General features: G+C 45.2%; 1 protein-coding gene across 4 annotated transcripts in view; it reads right to left on the bottom strand.

The window, feature by feature from the left end:
• Positions 1-586: 586 nt before the first annotated feature.
• The window catches only part of Chd7 (chromodomain helicase DNA binding protein 7), a 176754-nt gene continuing 163905 nt past the window's right edge, over positions 587-13435 (bottom strand). For 3 of the 4 annotated variants that reach the window (XM_029475873.1, XM_029475875.1, XM_029475874.1), the window contains exons 31-38: positions 12761-13429; positions 11455-11615; positions 9565-9792; positions 8785-9228; positions 5525-5746; positions 4179-4319; positions 3924-4028; positions 587-2493 (exon numbers count right to left, since the gene is read on the bottom strand). In XM_029475873.1, coding sequence (XP_029331733.1) covers positions 1576-2493; positions 3924-4028; positions 4179-4319; positions 5525-5746; positions 8785-9228; positions 9565-9792; positions 11455-11615; positions 12761-13429 — 2888 coding nt within the window. In that variant the 3' untranslated portion in view covers positions 587-1575. The remainder of the gene's footprint in view (positions 2494-3923; positions 4029-4178; positions 4320-5524; positions 5747-8784; positions 9229-9564; positions 9793-11454; positions 11616-12760; positions 13430-13435) is intronic. The other variant, XM_021160001.2, reaches the window with a different exon arrangement.

The raw sequence follows: 13435 nt of genomic DNA, 5'->3' as shown, positions 1-13435 counted from the left end.
ACACACACACACACACACACACACACACACACACACACACTTAAATGGGTCCATTTTAGTTCCACGTGAGTTTTTCCACACACTGGCTCTTGATATCAAGCTCTGGTCTGCAGGACACCAGAATGCCTTTGTGTCCCTTGCTGACACTACGACATTGTGTTTTTCTCCCATTAGCCAAGGATAAATGACCTAGATAGTGTGCCTATTAAAGCCTCATTTTTCTTCTGCCCTTTTGTCTACTGTGCACCCCATTATCACAGACTGCACACATTGTCAGGAGTCCTACTCTCAGATGCCCTTTCAGGGGAGCAATAAGAGGTTTTTGTGTGTGTGTATGTGTCTGCTGAGATATCTGGCGTGGAATTACATGAAAGTGGTAATTCAAGGTTTTCCTGTCCATCTGGTCTTGGAGACAGCTAGTGTGTGTTACTAACAGCTAATCTAGCATGAGAAGACACAGTAAGCAAAGCCCAAATGCCAGAATGCTGTATTTGCAGCTATTGCGAATTAAAAAAAAAAAAAAAAAAAAAAAAAAAAAAAAGTGAACACCAGCTCCCCTGTACACTGCATTCTATAACTACATCTCTGCATATCATGGGTCACTTTTATTAAAAGCATCATTACTACAGTTGGCAGAAATTTACATTTTATCTTACATGATAGCAATTTTCAGAGAAAAAAAAAATCAAAGGACATCACAACAAAGAAAAACATTTACAAAGTCCTGTCTGTAAACTTCAAGGCTAGTTCAGAGCTGAGGTAATGCTGTTTTAGCTTTGTGGCTAAAGTAACAAAGTCCTTTAATTTAAAAAAAAAAAAAAAGGTACCTGATTCTCACTTCTCTCAATCTTCTATTTACTCTTCTATTTACTTTGTTTTTACCAGTGCATCACAAGACCACAAGCCAATGGAACTGCAGTTGTCTGGCAAGAACCCTCCCACAAGGTTAGTTTTCCAAAGGACCCTTCACATTCAACAGCTGCCTTATTATTGCTGAGCCTCGGGACAGAGGCGTTCACACTAACGTGGAGATTGTCAGAGTGTATGGATGTGTGTATGCAAATGTGGGAACCCCCATAAAGTCAGAAATGGAGACGAATGAACAAGGGATGATATGTATGGTAAATTTCATCTTGACCTTCACAGCAAAAAAAAATTAAAATTAAAAAATTAAATATATAACTTCATACTTCCTCTGAGTAGCACTTCCTTCCACTAGTGCTGCTCTGTTACAAATTGCTCTTTATTATAATACCAGTGGTACCCAAAGAAAAAAGCAGAGCATTATGTAAGTTTCCTTAAAAAGACATGATCACCTCTCAAATTTCATCCTTCCTAGGGATAATAAATAATGCACTGCACAATACTTATGACCAAGATACCTTCGGACACACCTGCATAACATGACTTGGACTTTTTTCCTTTTTTTTTCTTTCTTTTCTTTTTTTCTTCTTTTTTTGCTACACTATGTTACAGAACAGCTTATAAAACTAGGTATGAACATTAACTGTGAGTGTAAACAGTAGGACTACCACCTGTCAACAGTTTTCAACACTTTCAGTGGAACTGCTGCTGTTACTCGTCGTTTCCGTTGTTTTCTATCTCATCCCCGCCTTCCAGCGAGTCCAGCTCTTCACCCTGTGCAACCTCGTCTTCCAAGATGGAGGACTCTACAGTCTTGTCCAGGTTCTCCTCGGCATCGCTGCCCTCCAGGGTCTCTCCGTCTTTACAGGGGCCTCCCTCGGCCTTGTCAGCAGCCTTTTCTTCGCTGGTACCCAAGGCGTTTTGGAGTCCCGCCAGTGCTGGGAAGCCAGGCAGTGTCAATCCCCCCAGTCCTGGAGGTAGAAACATGGATGGGTAGAAGAGGCCTGGGGCCATGGTGGACAGGAGGAAAGGGTTGAAGGCCAGCGGGTTGGAGGGCAATGCAGCCGGGGCAGTAGCAGCACCAACAGATCCGTTCGCGGAGTCAGCAGCCGAAACGGTGTCTGTGCTTTTCTCAGAGTCTCGGTTCTCATCTTCATTGTCGTTTCCTTTCTCTTCCGCTTTGGAAGTGCCATCCTCTGGCTCTCCTTGACTTGAAGCAGTAGTGGTGTTTCCAGTAGCAGCTGAGAGAGGGTTGTTCAGCAGCCCGCCCAAGCCGAACACGTTGGGCAGGCCTGCCATCCCTGGCAGCATCAGGGGCAGCACTGCGGCGGGGCTCTTCGCATCGCCTCCGGCGGTGGCAGCTGTGGCCAGTCCTGGAGGGAAGCCCATGAGCCCTGCCAGCTGGAGGGACTGGAGGTTCTGGAGATTCTGAAGGCTTGTCAGGTCCATCCCAGCAAACAGGCTGTTCACCAACAGAGGGTTGATCCCTGAAGTAGAGGCGACAGCAGCAGCCGCTGCAGCTGCTCGGGCGATCTCGCTCTTGGGCCTCCGTCCTCTCCTGCTGGCTCCTTCTCCCCGCACCACAGGTCCAGTGAGGAGACGGTCAAACATTGACTCGGGAACAAAACCCTGGACGACAGGGAAAGCAGACAACAGCTGTAGAGGCCGGGTCAGAGTACTTACTGCCAACGTGGGCCTTTTGGAGCTCTACACCAACATTCTAACTATGCAAGCAACTGCTTCCATTCTAAAAGCTTAATGTAAGAACTTGGGAAAGCACAGGTCCTGGGTTTTTTTTTTTGTTTTTTTGTTTTTTTTTTTTACCATTATTTTTGCTTGCTGAATTGTGCTGAGTTGCAGAAAAAGCTGTTCAAGGCTACTCCACCACTGACGTCAATGCCAAGGTAGCTGTATCCATAATTAACTTAAGGATCAACACTCCAGACAGTGGCTGATTGACTGGTGTAATCAGTACGTGATATGCACGTGTACATCATAAGCATCAAGCGCAAATGACCTTTCATTTGTCAATTAATTGCCAAATAAATATGCCAATTTTAAAAGGTTTTGTATGAAAAAAAATGATAAAACAGTATCACAAGAGAGTTGCATAGACGATAAGACATTCTAGATATTTCAAATATAGCTAAGAATAAGAAAAAATTGTTACCAATGTAGAAAAATTGAGTAAGTTAAACTCACATGTGTAACACCCCCACCCCCACCCCCATGAGAAGCTACACACTAAAACCTGCATGTAAACATTTATACTTGTTTCACTAATAATTTCACAAGTGTGGAAAACCCCAGAGGTCTTTCCTGGGTGAGGGAATGACACGAGGTAGCTGAGCATGGACTAGTACGCTGTACAGCAAGGAGGAGCAGCCGCCTGATAATACTCCATCCTGGGACTGGAGAACACTCAGTGAAAGCCACAGTCTCGGGTTACAGAGTTCCCACTTCCATTTTACCCAGTTTCGAAAGACACACCATTAGGAATGGAGACTAGATAGTAGCAGTCAGAGCTACAAAGGTGGAATCATATATACACGGACCTCAGATAGGCGATTAGGAAGGTACCACTTCACAAAACTGGGTCCTAACACATGGCTAGAGGCAATTTTATTGTATTATTTAAACAAACAAAACCAGTAAGCATGCCACTAATTTGTCTTGAAAGAAACTAATAATGATAAAATTTTATGCAGAATTGCTATGTCTCTTTTAAAACTGGATCTCAGAGCTAATAATCTTGACGTTCCCATCTAGCACCAGTTCCATCTTGAAGACGCTGTGAGGTCGGTTTCCCTGGAGTAAGTCCACCTCTAAGACGGTTGGGAGTAGGTATTCTCTCACAGTATTTTTAAATCAGAACTGACAATCAGCTCATTCCCAATTAATGATGTGTGTGTAAAATACAACACACTGATAATGTAAGAAAATGATGCTTTCTGACAATTCTGTAAGCGTGGATTAAGTCACAACTGAATAATTACTAGCCAATGGGACACTGAGCACCCAGGCACACAGTTTTATGTGCATTTCTTTTGTGTACTTACAGACTGCTTGACTATATCGGTCCAGTCTGGAGCAACAGCAAACTCAGGGTTCTCCTCCAGCCACCTGGGCAGGTCCTTCATTGGAGGGGCCATGGCTCCACCCATCTGGGAAGATGCATCCAGTGAACATCGGAACATCATGGACGTTTCCCTCCCAGTCCCCTCAGCTCCCTTTTTCGGTGTCCGCAGGAACACACACAGGTTCTAGAAGAAGTGTGATTTGCCATCCTCGCCCATCCCTTCCCCAGCATTTACCTTCTTCCCATTTCGTTTGTTAACAACGGGAACCCTTTCTTCTCCTGTCAAAGTGTTAATATCCAATTTATTAGGATTTCGACATCTATGTCGTTTCTGTTTCGGTTTCTGAAACGAGGAAAACAGCACGTCTGTGTTCTTCTGCAAAAGAAAAGGACTTATTTAATGAGGCTGTACTTAGTACTGGCCCCTTCCTATAAACTCCTGGGGATGGCCTCATGCACTGTTCAGTTTTAACAATCATTTGCACTTAGCAGAAACTGAACTTTTCTGAGAAAGGATCTCCCAGCACTGACTGGTCTACCCAACAGGCACTCTCTGAGAAGTTACTCAAAATTATTCTATGATTTATTATTTGTGTGTGTGTACGAGTGTTTTGTCTATATGTATGCATGTGCTTGGTGTCCCCAGAGGCCAGCGGAGAGTATCGGTTCTCCTGGGACTTGAGTTATAAATGGGTGCCAGGAGCTGAACTCAGGTCCTCTGCAAGAGCAACAAGTGCTCTAAAGAGCCAACTCTCCAGGTGGCTGGCAGTCTCCTTAAGTGAGACTCTCATTTAAAGTTTCTGTGACAGGCTGGAGGTGTGACTCAGCGGCAGAGCGCGTATACAGCATCTGAGAGCACCTGGCTTCAGTCCCCAGAACTGAGAACAAAAGGGGAGGAGGGAGTCTTCAGATATTTATACAAATCCTAGTATTTTAAAAGAAACTTTATCCAGTACTTTCACTTATTTCTAGTCAGTGACATAAATGAAGCCAGAGATGATATGACTAAATGACTACATGGGACTTTTGTTTTTGAGATGTTGTAAGTGGGGAGGCTGAAAGGTTGCTGTTGGTAGCAAGAAAGGAGATGGCCCAAACTCAGTGAAAAAAAACATAAAATGTTTGAAAAATATTAATCACAAAAGGACAGGAAGAGATCTGTGTTGCCAGCTAGAAAGTTGTCTATTGGGCACTCACAAGGGCTAGGTGCTTAAAAGAAGTCTCTGGAAACAAGAGCTTTATAGCTCTGGGCTGGGTCAGGCTTTGTCTGAAGACCAGGGAAATGCACTCAAGACTATGCAAAGCCTAGACCCCTGGGAGCTAGACCCTGTGAGGGAAGCATGCTGGAGGAGTAGGAAAATGAGTAGCAGACATCTTCACGTAACTGAGGGTGTCCTTCAGGAGGACAGATTGCAACCAGTTTCTCTCATGTTGAATTCACAGCAGAAATGTGGGGCACACGTGAACCTGCAGACATTCATGCCAAAGACAGGGTGCAGGGAGCTGTCAAGGACTCGCTCAGATGAGAAGCAATTAGGCAGTCCCTGTGAGGCTTCACAGCCCAGGCTCTGTGGTACTTACTGGTACATAACTCGGCATATCGACAGTGTAGGTGGGGTGCAGCTTCAGCCAGTCAACCAAGTCCTTGTTTTTAGGAGCATCTTCTCCCACCAGCCTAGTCCCATCTTCAAGGTTTATCACAGGGATCCGGGTGTCGGGGTCCAGCTGTCCAGGAGAAGGAATGTTTCTTATTGGTGGGGTCTCTATATCTTCTTCAAAAGCTTTGGTCACCTCAGCATCCTCCTGCAGGAAGCAGACAGTGATCTGAATTGTCGCATAAGATTCTGAGAACACTCTACTCAAGGAAGATACTCTCCCAGCCCACAGGATCTTTCATCAAAAAGGGAGACGCTAATCAGAAACAATGCCCTTGGTTAGGATGGCTTTCAGAGTAGAAGATTCCTCACAAGGTAGGAACAACATTCTTCGGTAGGAAAGCCTAGAGGGCCAAGCAAGCCACTAGGACTACACTATCATGCTACATGGTGGTCTGAGCTAGAGGTGTGTGACATGTGGCCGCTCAGGGATCCCTAGACACTGTTCTGACAAGCACCAGTTGATCAGTAACTGGCTTCCCAGCACTCGGAGAGCACAGCCTGACTCTGTTGGGAGAGCAGGCCTGGAAACACCCAAGGTTAGCACTCCACGCTCACCCCGCCACTGGTCCTTAAATGCTGTGCTTTCAACATTCCAACATCCATTTCTCCATTCCCCAGGGCTTTCTAAAATGCAGTAAGCTCCACCCAGTTCAAAGCTGCCATTAAGTTACTCCCCCAGGTAGGCTCCCCGATGCCTTCAGGACACCCCCATGTTCTTCAGCTCGGCACTCTAGGCTTTCCACAACCTGCATCCCTACTTCATCACCATGTCCACATCTTCTTCATGACTTCATCAAACTTGCCAGCAAAAAACGCCCGGGTCTCAAAGCCGGAGAGATACTCTCTCACCCCAGCACTTCTGCTCCAGCAATCTCTCCCATTTAGTGACAGATAAGAACCTTCAGGCAAATGAACCTCCTCCCTCCACTCCAAGCTTTCCCTGGGAGCCCTGGGAGCATGCCTTGATGCCAGCACACATGCAGAACTGTGATATGTCACTGAAGGTGGGTCTCCTTATCCACAACACCTAAAACCAGGATTCATTTTCAATTTTGTAGTTTTTTTGAGTATTTATACATACACTGTCAGACATACTGGGGCTGGGATTCATGTCTAAACGTGAATTCATTACATTTTACATTGATATACATCTTCACCACATAGCCTTAAGCAGTTTTATGCAATATTTGAATGTAACTGACTTAAATTTCTTTAACTGATTGTATAGATAGATGGATACATGATTTGTGTGTGTGTGTACAAATGTGTACATGTATGTATCATGATGTATGTGGAGGTCAAAGGGCAGCTTTGAGGAGTTGCTTCTCTTCTTCTACCTTTATGCACTTCTGTTCCAACATCAAAATGATGTAATCTGTTTTGGGTGGTAAGTGCCTTTACATAGTGAGTCATTCTGCCTGTTCTGCAGCTATGTTTTAACCGTGACCCTTCATATGAAGTCAATTGTGGGATTTTCTAGTTATTGGGTTCTGATGGTACCCCAAAGTTTCAGAATTTGGAGTACTTAGAATGTTTTGATTGGGGAATACTCAAAAGTCATCCCAACACTGACTTTCTACAAATGTCCTGTCAAGTCAGGGCTTTGCTCTCAAATCCCCATGCTTGGCACAGAAAACACAGTCACCACTGGTGATACCAGTGAGGCACCCTCCTCCTTCATGACAGCAGTGGGAGTTGAAATATGGAAGTGAAGCTGTGTTCAGCACACCTTATTCTCTACTGCTGCTATGCCAACTCAGCCCAGTCTGTGCATTTTATTCACATACAAACTAGCCTCAACAACTGGGAAGATCTCCAATTCACAACATCTAACGGTTAAAAAAAAGTCCCGAAAAATACATTTCCTCCAACATCTACTAGAAGTTCCTGATGGAAGGTCTTGGCACACACCTTTAATCCCAGCACTGAGGAGGCAGAGGCAGGAGGATCTCATTATGAGTTCTAGGCCTGCCTGGTCTACAAAGCAGTTCCAAGACAGCCAGGGAAGACAGAGAAGCCCTGTCTTGAGAAAGCAAAAATCCAAAGCAACAAGAAAGAGCTCTCTTAGATATGTGCCAACATAAAGTTAATTCTTAACCTGTATGGAGTATGGACTCTTCTGCTCACACTCCACTATGTGGCTAAACTTTCCAAAGACTGATGTTTCGTTTCTTTCCAAGTATGCCTTTGCTTCATTTGAAAATTTTAAGCCTCTCTCTAGGCTCAAGGAACTGGTCCTGGGAATTGTGGCATAGGCCTTTAACCCAGTACTCAGGGTGGCAGAAGCAGGTGGTCTCTGTAAGCTGGAGGCCAGCCTGGGCTACAGTGAGATCCTGTCTTACAAAAGAGAGAGAGCATGTGTAAATAACAGAACTGGAAGAAGAAAAGATGGGCCAGAAAAAAAAAACAAACAAAAAACTAGTGTCTCTATTTTTAAATCATAGCTGCACCGCCCCAAACCTGTTCCATGGCCTGTGGAGAAAGATTCTCAAAGTCACCTAGCCCAAAGTGGCTCCATTGATTAGAGTTTCCAATCAATAGCTCAGGATATGAATTCCTTAGCTCTTCACAGAGCACACATAATAGAGTTCTCGAGGGTAAAATTCTTGCCATCAGAGTAATCATCCCTTTTGGGATGGTATGGTTGAGGCCATATAATAGAGAATTTATTATACTGCATTTTATTTCCTTCTAATTAAAAATCTACCGACTTGTCCTCCATGTCTCAGATTTCTAAAACAACTAGTTGCAGGGATTGAGAGCATTCCAAGCAACTAGCTAGGTATCTGAGGCCTAATACCAAGCACTCACACGAGTCTAACTGATGCTGGCCTCCAACAGCAGTTTTTCTAAGACCAGAAGCTTCTCCCTCCTCAAGTATTCAGAGATAACAACTGCAAGCTCAGAAGAACATGTTTCTGCTTTATGCTATTCTTCCTGGAGCAATCAATACGTCACAACCTTGGGAAGAATAAATCCTTGTGCTGCCCTTGGCTCAGGCTGAGGGATCTGTACCAGTGATGAACACAGTTTTCTGGCTCAGCACCACTGCATTCACTGTAATTCTGTTTCCCTGGTGGAGGAGGCCAGCTTCCCCGTGATGCTGCTGAGAAAAGTGAGGTCAGTAGCCTAGGGCTGGCTGTCAACGGGGGTAGACACCGTGGGAGTGAACACCCGACTTACTGCACTTAACGGCGTCCGTTTGTGGCTCATGAAAAGTAGGTCGAGGCCCTCCACGTTTTTCCTCCTGCCTCGCCTCCTCTTCATGGGGGGCTCTCCATCCACCAGGGAGCCATTGAGCATATGCCTTGTGGGTGTGCGTGAAAGGCCTGCTTGGAGCAGCTCCATCTGAGACTTAAAGGCATCAGACACTGGCGTGGAGACATTAGGCAAGATAAACTTTGAAGTAAGAGATGAGAAATTTGAGGTAGAGCTTGTTGCCTCTCTCGAGGCCTTTGATAAGTCCACAACTTTTTCTTGTCCATTTTCTGAGACCACCTGAGACTCTCGAAGCTGGGCAACCATCTCCATAAGGTTTCTCCTCTTGGCGGCTCTTTCAGCCTCGATTTCAACTTTCCTTCTCCTCCGCCGCCGCTGGCGAGGGACAGACAGGTTGAGGGCATCATCCTATTGAAAATTCCCAAGAGAACAGAGTTGTAATGAGGCAGACCTTTATCTGCAATAGGGGCTGGCATTAGAAAAAACAAGCCATTCGATAGTGGTGGGCACAGCTATGGCGATAGCTACCGTCTTATTTTAAAGTCTGACTAGTTGGCTGGTTATAGTAATGTGTGCCTGTGATTCCAGCTACATAACAGGCAGAAAGGTTGTTGGAGGCCAATGTGGGCAATACAATTAAACAGACATATAAAATCAAGTCAGATTAGCGAGCACAAACTCCTCAATCAGTTAAAATTCACAGCAATCTCCTTTCACCCACTAAAGCAAACTGCTGTGTTTTACCTTGGACAACTGAGGAGACGTGGTGATGTCCTCGCTCGCACTGATGCTGGCCTGGCTGACCATAGAGAGCTCGGCAAAGCTCCTCTTCTGCAGGGGACTGTCCACGGTGGAGGGTGGGTACCCAGGGACAAGGCCCTGGAAATCAAACATCTGGCGCCGATTTACTGGCCATTTGCCTTTCAGTACAGCTTCACAGATGTTGTCTAATCGGTTTATCATTACTCTGTCCTGAAGGGGGAAGAGTCACAGGAAATTTGTAACAAAGACCTATTTTAAATTACTGGATAAATATGTCCACCAAGATGCTGCAGAGCACCGAATGTTGAAAGGTCAATTATTTGGACTAACCTAGCCTGGCGAGAAGTAAACGGACAAAGTGCATCAGGATGGTTTGGTTCTGATGGAATGTTCTAGCTGCTCTAGTAAAGAAAAAGTACTATTTTCAACTATGTTCAATGCATGACATGAAGCAGGGAGCACACCAAGTAAACACCACCTTCAAAACAACCTTAGATTGTAAAAGGAACTCGTTCAGGCTTCAAGAACGCAGTGGGTTTAATGGAGCCTCTGCACTTCCCATTTCAGTGGGTCTGGCCCTTCAGAGCCACAGGCCAGAGTGCAGTGTGTCCCAGGAAGGGGCCATCATTAGCGTCACTATTAATAAAGTTCAGCATTATGAAGTGGGCAGTAACCTAGGAACACCTAATGAATGTCAGACTGGGTTCCCCACCTATTATCGCTCCAAATTTCACTGAAGCATGCACATTAAAATGTTCTAATTACAGCTCCTTAGACCAAGCCTCCATAGATCAATAGTGCCTGTGACTATAAACCTTTGACTGAACCGAGAAACTCCCCCCTAGACTCAATGTGGGAAATTAGTGTGACCAGGAACCAAGAGGACACGGGGAACAGAAAAAAAGACCTCGCTGACAGTATACCCTTCACACAGAAATGTCACCTTCTTTTTAAGCCACATTAATACCATTAAGATTGGCCTGGGATGAATCAGCTCAAGTACAGCGTGTGTCATGGCACTTATGATGACTACTTCCTGCCTTGAGAAACACAGGCCCTAACAGCACTGAGAACATTTAAAGAAGTATGCTTCCTAATTGCCAAAGAGCAATTTTCCTCTGCTTTGAGCTACAGATAACTACATCTGGGATGACCTCAGGATGACTGGGAGCAAAGGGGCCACCACCACCCTTCTCTGCTCTAAAGAACACAGTGGGAATTTTAATACATTATTTTAAATCTGAAAGCTTCACTTAATCTTTAAAAAGTTAACATGGACCCGGGTGTGGTGGCGCACGCCTTTAATTCCAGCACTTGGGAGGCAGAGGCAGGTGGATTTCTGAGTTCGAGGCCAGCCTGGTCTACAAAGTGAGCTCCAGGACAGCCAGGGCTATACAGAGAAACCCTGTCTCGAAAAAAACAAAAACAAAAACAAAAAATAAACAAACCAAAAAAAACCCCCAAAACCCCCCAAAAGTTAACACGGTTTCAAAGTTCCACACTTTTCATTTTGTCAAATCTATTGAAACAGCCAGAGTTCCTACAAGACAATAGGACAGGCAGACTGAAGAGCCCCAAGGAGTGGGTAGGTGGGTCGGATCAATGGTTCTGCTCGCTCTTCCACATTACCTTTATTTATTTATTTATTTATTTGTTTTTTTGAGCTTCCACATTATCTTACTACAAAAGTATCCTAAATGTTTCTTCATTTGGGTTCTTTCTGATCATTACTTTAAAATAAAGGAAAATTCTGTACTCTTGATATGCTCCAACAAGGTTTACTTCAAACTATTTGAAAAATCAAGCTAGAGATTTTCTTCCTACTCTTTGGTTAGATCGACAAAACAATTACAGTAACAAAATCCTGCCAACCTTGGGCCAAAAGGAGAAGGCAAATGTTCGTTCGTGAAGGAGCTGAGCCACCGAAGCATCTCCATCCTCCATGTAGAATCCATCTCGGGTTTCATCCCTAGCAGTGCTCATAGAAGCATTGCTTTCTTCATCGAAAGTCTTCCCTCTAGAGACGGCTCCTGCTGGGAAATGAGTTATGTGCAGCGCTCACAGCCAGAATGCACAGAGCACAAGTCTAGAAAGGACGGCACTGACAACAGGAATACCACCTAGCAGTTCTGCTTTCCTGCATGCCAACTGTACATCTAGAAAGATATGGGGTGTCTTGTCTAAAACTTACAACAAAACAGCCCACAAAGATAGATGGTGTTTCTTCCATCTTGATGAAGGAGCCACGGAAATCTCTCCTTTGTGGTCATATAAAGACTGAGTCATATGTAGCCCAAGACTTCCTCAGACTCACTATATAGAGAGGCTGGGCTTAAACCTGTGATCCTCCGGTTTCTCTACTCCCAGGTGCTGAAATAAGGAGCACGTGCCCCTACACTAAGGAAATCTTTTGGTGCTGAAGGCTAGCCATGTTTCTGACCCAAGAGTTTTTGTTCTGGTTAAGATATTAGCTAATCAAGAAGGGTCACTGCAGCAGCAAAGTTCAACATGGTACCTGGTTTCTACTTTGTGTTGGTTATAGCAACCTGTAGCATGGAAAACATGCTATCAATCAACCAACCACCAATGAATCATCATTTATTCTGAAGTACTATTTGCTCAGTGAGTGACTCTCTCCCATCATAGTCACGTGTCAACTTTAACATTACAAAGAATTCTTGCACAGCTGACTATGAATGTCCTTAAACCGGAAGTGACTGGTGTGTTCACAGATGCTGTGTGTTTACATTCCGTGAAATATGTTTGCGGGTATACAGTATGAGGTCAAACACATGTACACATAACTGAAACTATTCCTTCACAGAAGAAAATGGACATTAACTACTCTTAGGGGGAAAAGAAAAAGGCAGAGTCTCATTGTATAGCTCTGGACTTCAGTATAGAGACCAACCAACCTATGCTAGAATTCAGTGTATGTCACCATGCCTAGCCATCGATGATCTTTACAAAACAAAGACACCGGCCTTGGTGGTACAGGCCTTTAATCCCAGCCCTCTGGAGGCAGAAGCAGGTGGGTCTCTGTGAGCCGTAGGTCAGCCAGAGCTATGAAGTAAGATTCTGGATTTCTCAATTTAAAAAAAAATACAAGTTATGGTATCACACAAAGGCTCTGCTCTACTGCTGTGGTGTGAGGACAGTGATAGGAGTCAGGCATTACCTTCCGGCTGTGACGACTCCTCCGACTTATCATCGTCCTCCAGCTTCTCTTCTTCGTCCTCTTCTGAGCCCTTCTCTGAGACAGACTTGGACCCAGGGTCTGCACTGCCCTCCACCCCTTTGAGTTCGCCCTTCACAGAGCTGGCCTTGGCCTCACATTCCTGCTTGCCATCCTTGGCTCCGCCTGCTTCTTCTTCCTCCTCTTTCCCATCCAACCTCTCTTTGGCCGGTGAGTGTTCACACTCCTCTGCCTTGCCTTCAGCCTGCTCCATTACCTTTTCTTCGTGAACATGAGCAGAGGAAATGACTGGAGGAGTCTGGCCAAAGCCCATGGCCAGAGTATTCAAAGAAGGGACGGTACTGGCCCCACGGTTCTGAGCAAAGCTTTTGTGTGCATCTAAGAAGGACAACTCAGGGTCGTTGAGGATGTGGTAGTCTGTCCGGCTGACCCCGTGCTTAGCAGCACCCACCAGCAGGTCCCTGTCATGCCGTCCACATTCCCACCACTCAGGCAGATCTAGGCTGGGCTGGCAGAGCTTCAGCCTGTCACTTAGTTGTGGGTGATGAAGGACCTGCTCTCGGATCTTGCGAAGCAGTTCAATGCGGTACAGTGTCCTGGATGCTCGTTCCTCTGTGATGGGCTCGATAAGGGAGGCGAGGTCAGGTGGCTCTGCAA

This window comes from Mus caroli, chromosome 4 (assembly GCF_900094665.2).
Source record: "Mus caroli chromosome 4, CAROLI_EIJ_v1.1, whole genome shotgun sequence".
NCBI lineage: Eukaryota > Metazoa > Chordata > Mammalia > Rodentia > Muridae > Mus > Mus caroli.
This window is presented reverse-complemented; position numbering and strand designations above follow the sequence as displayed.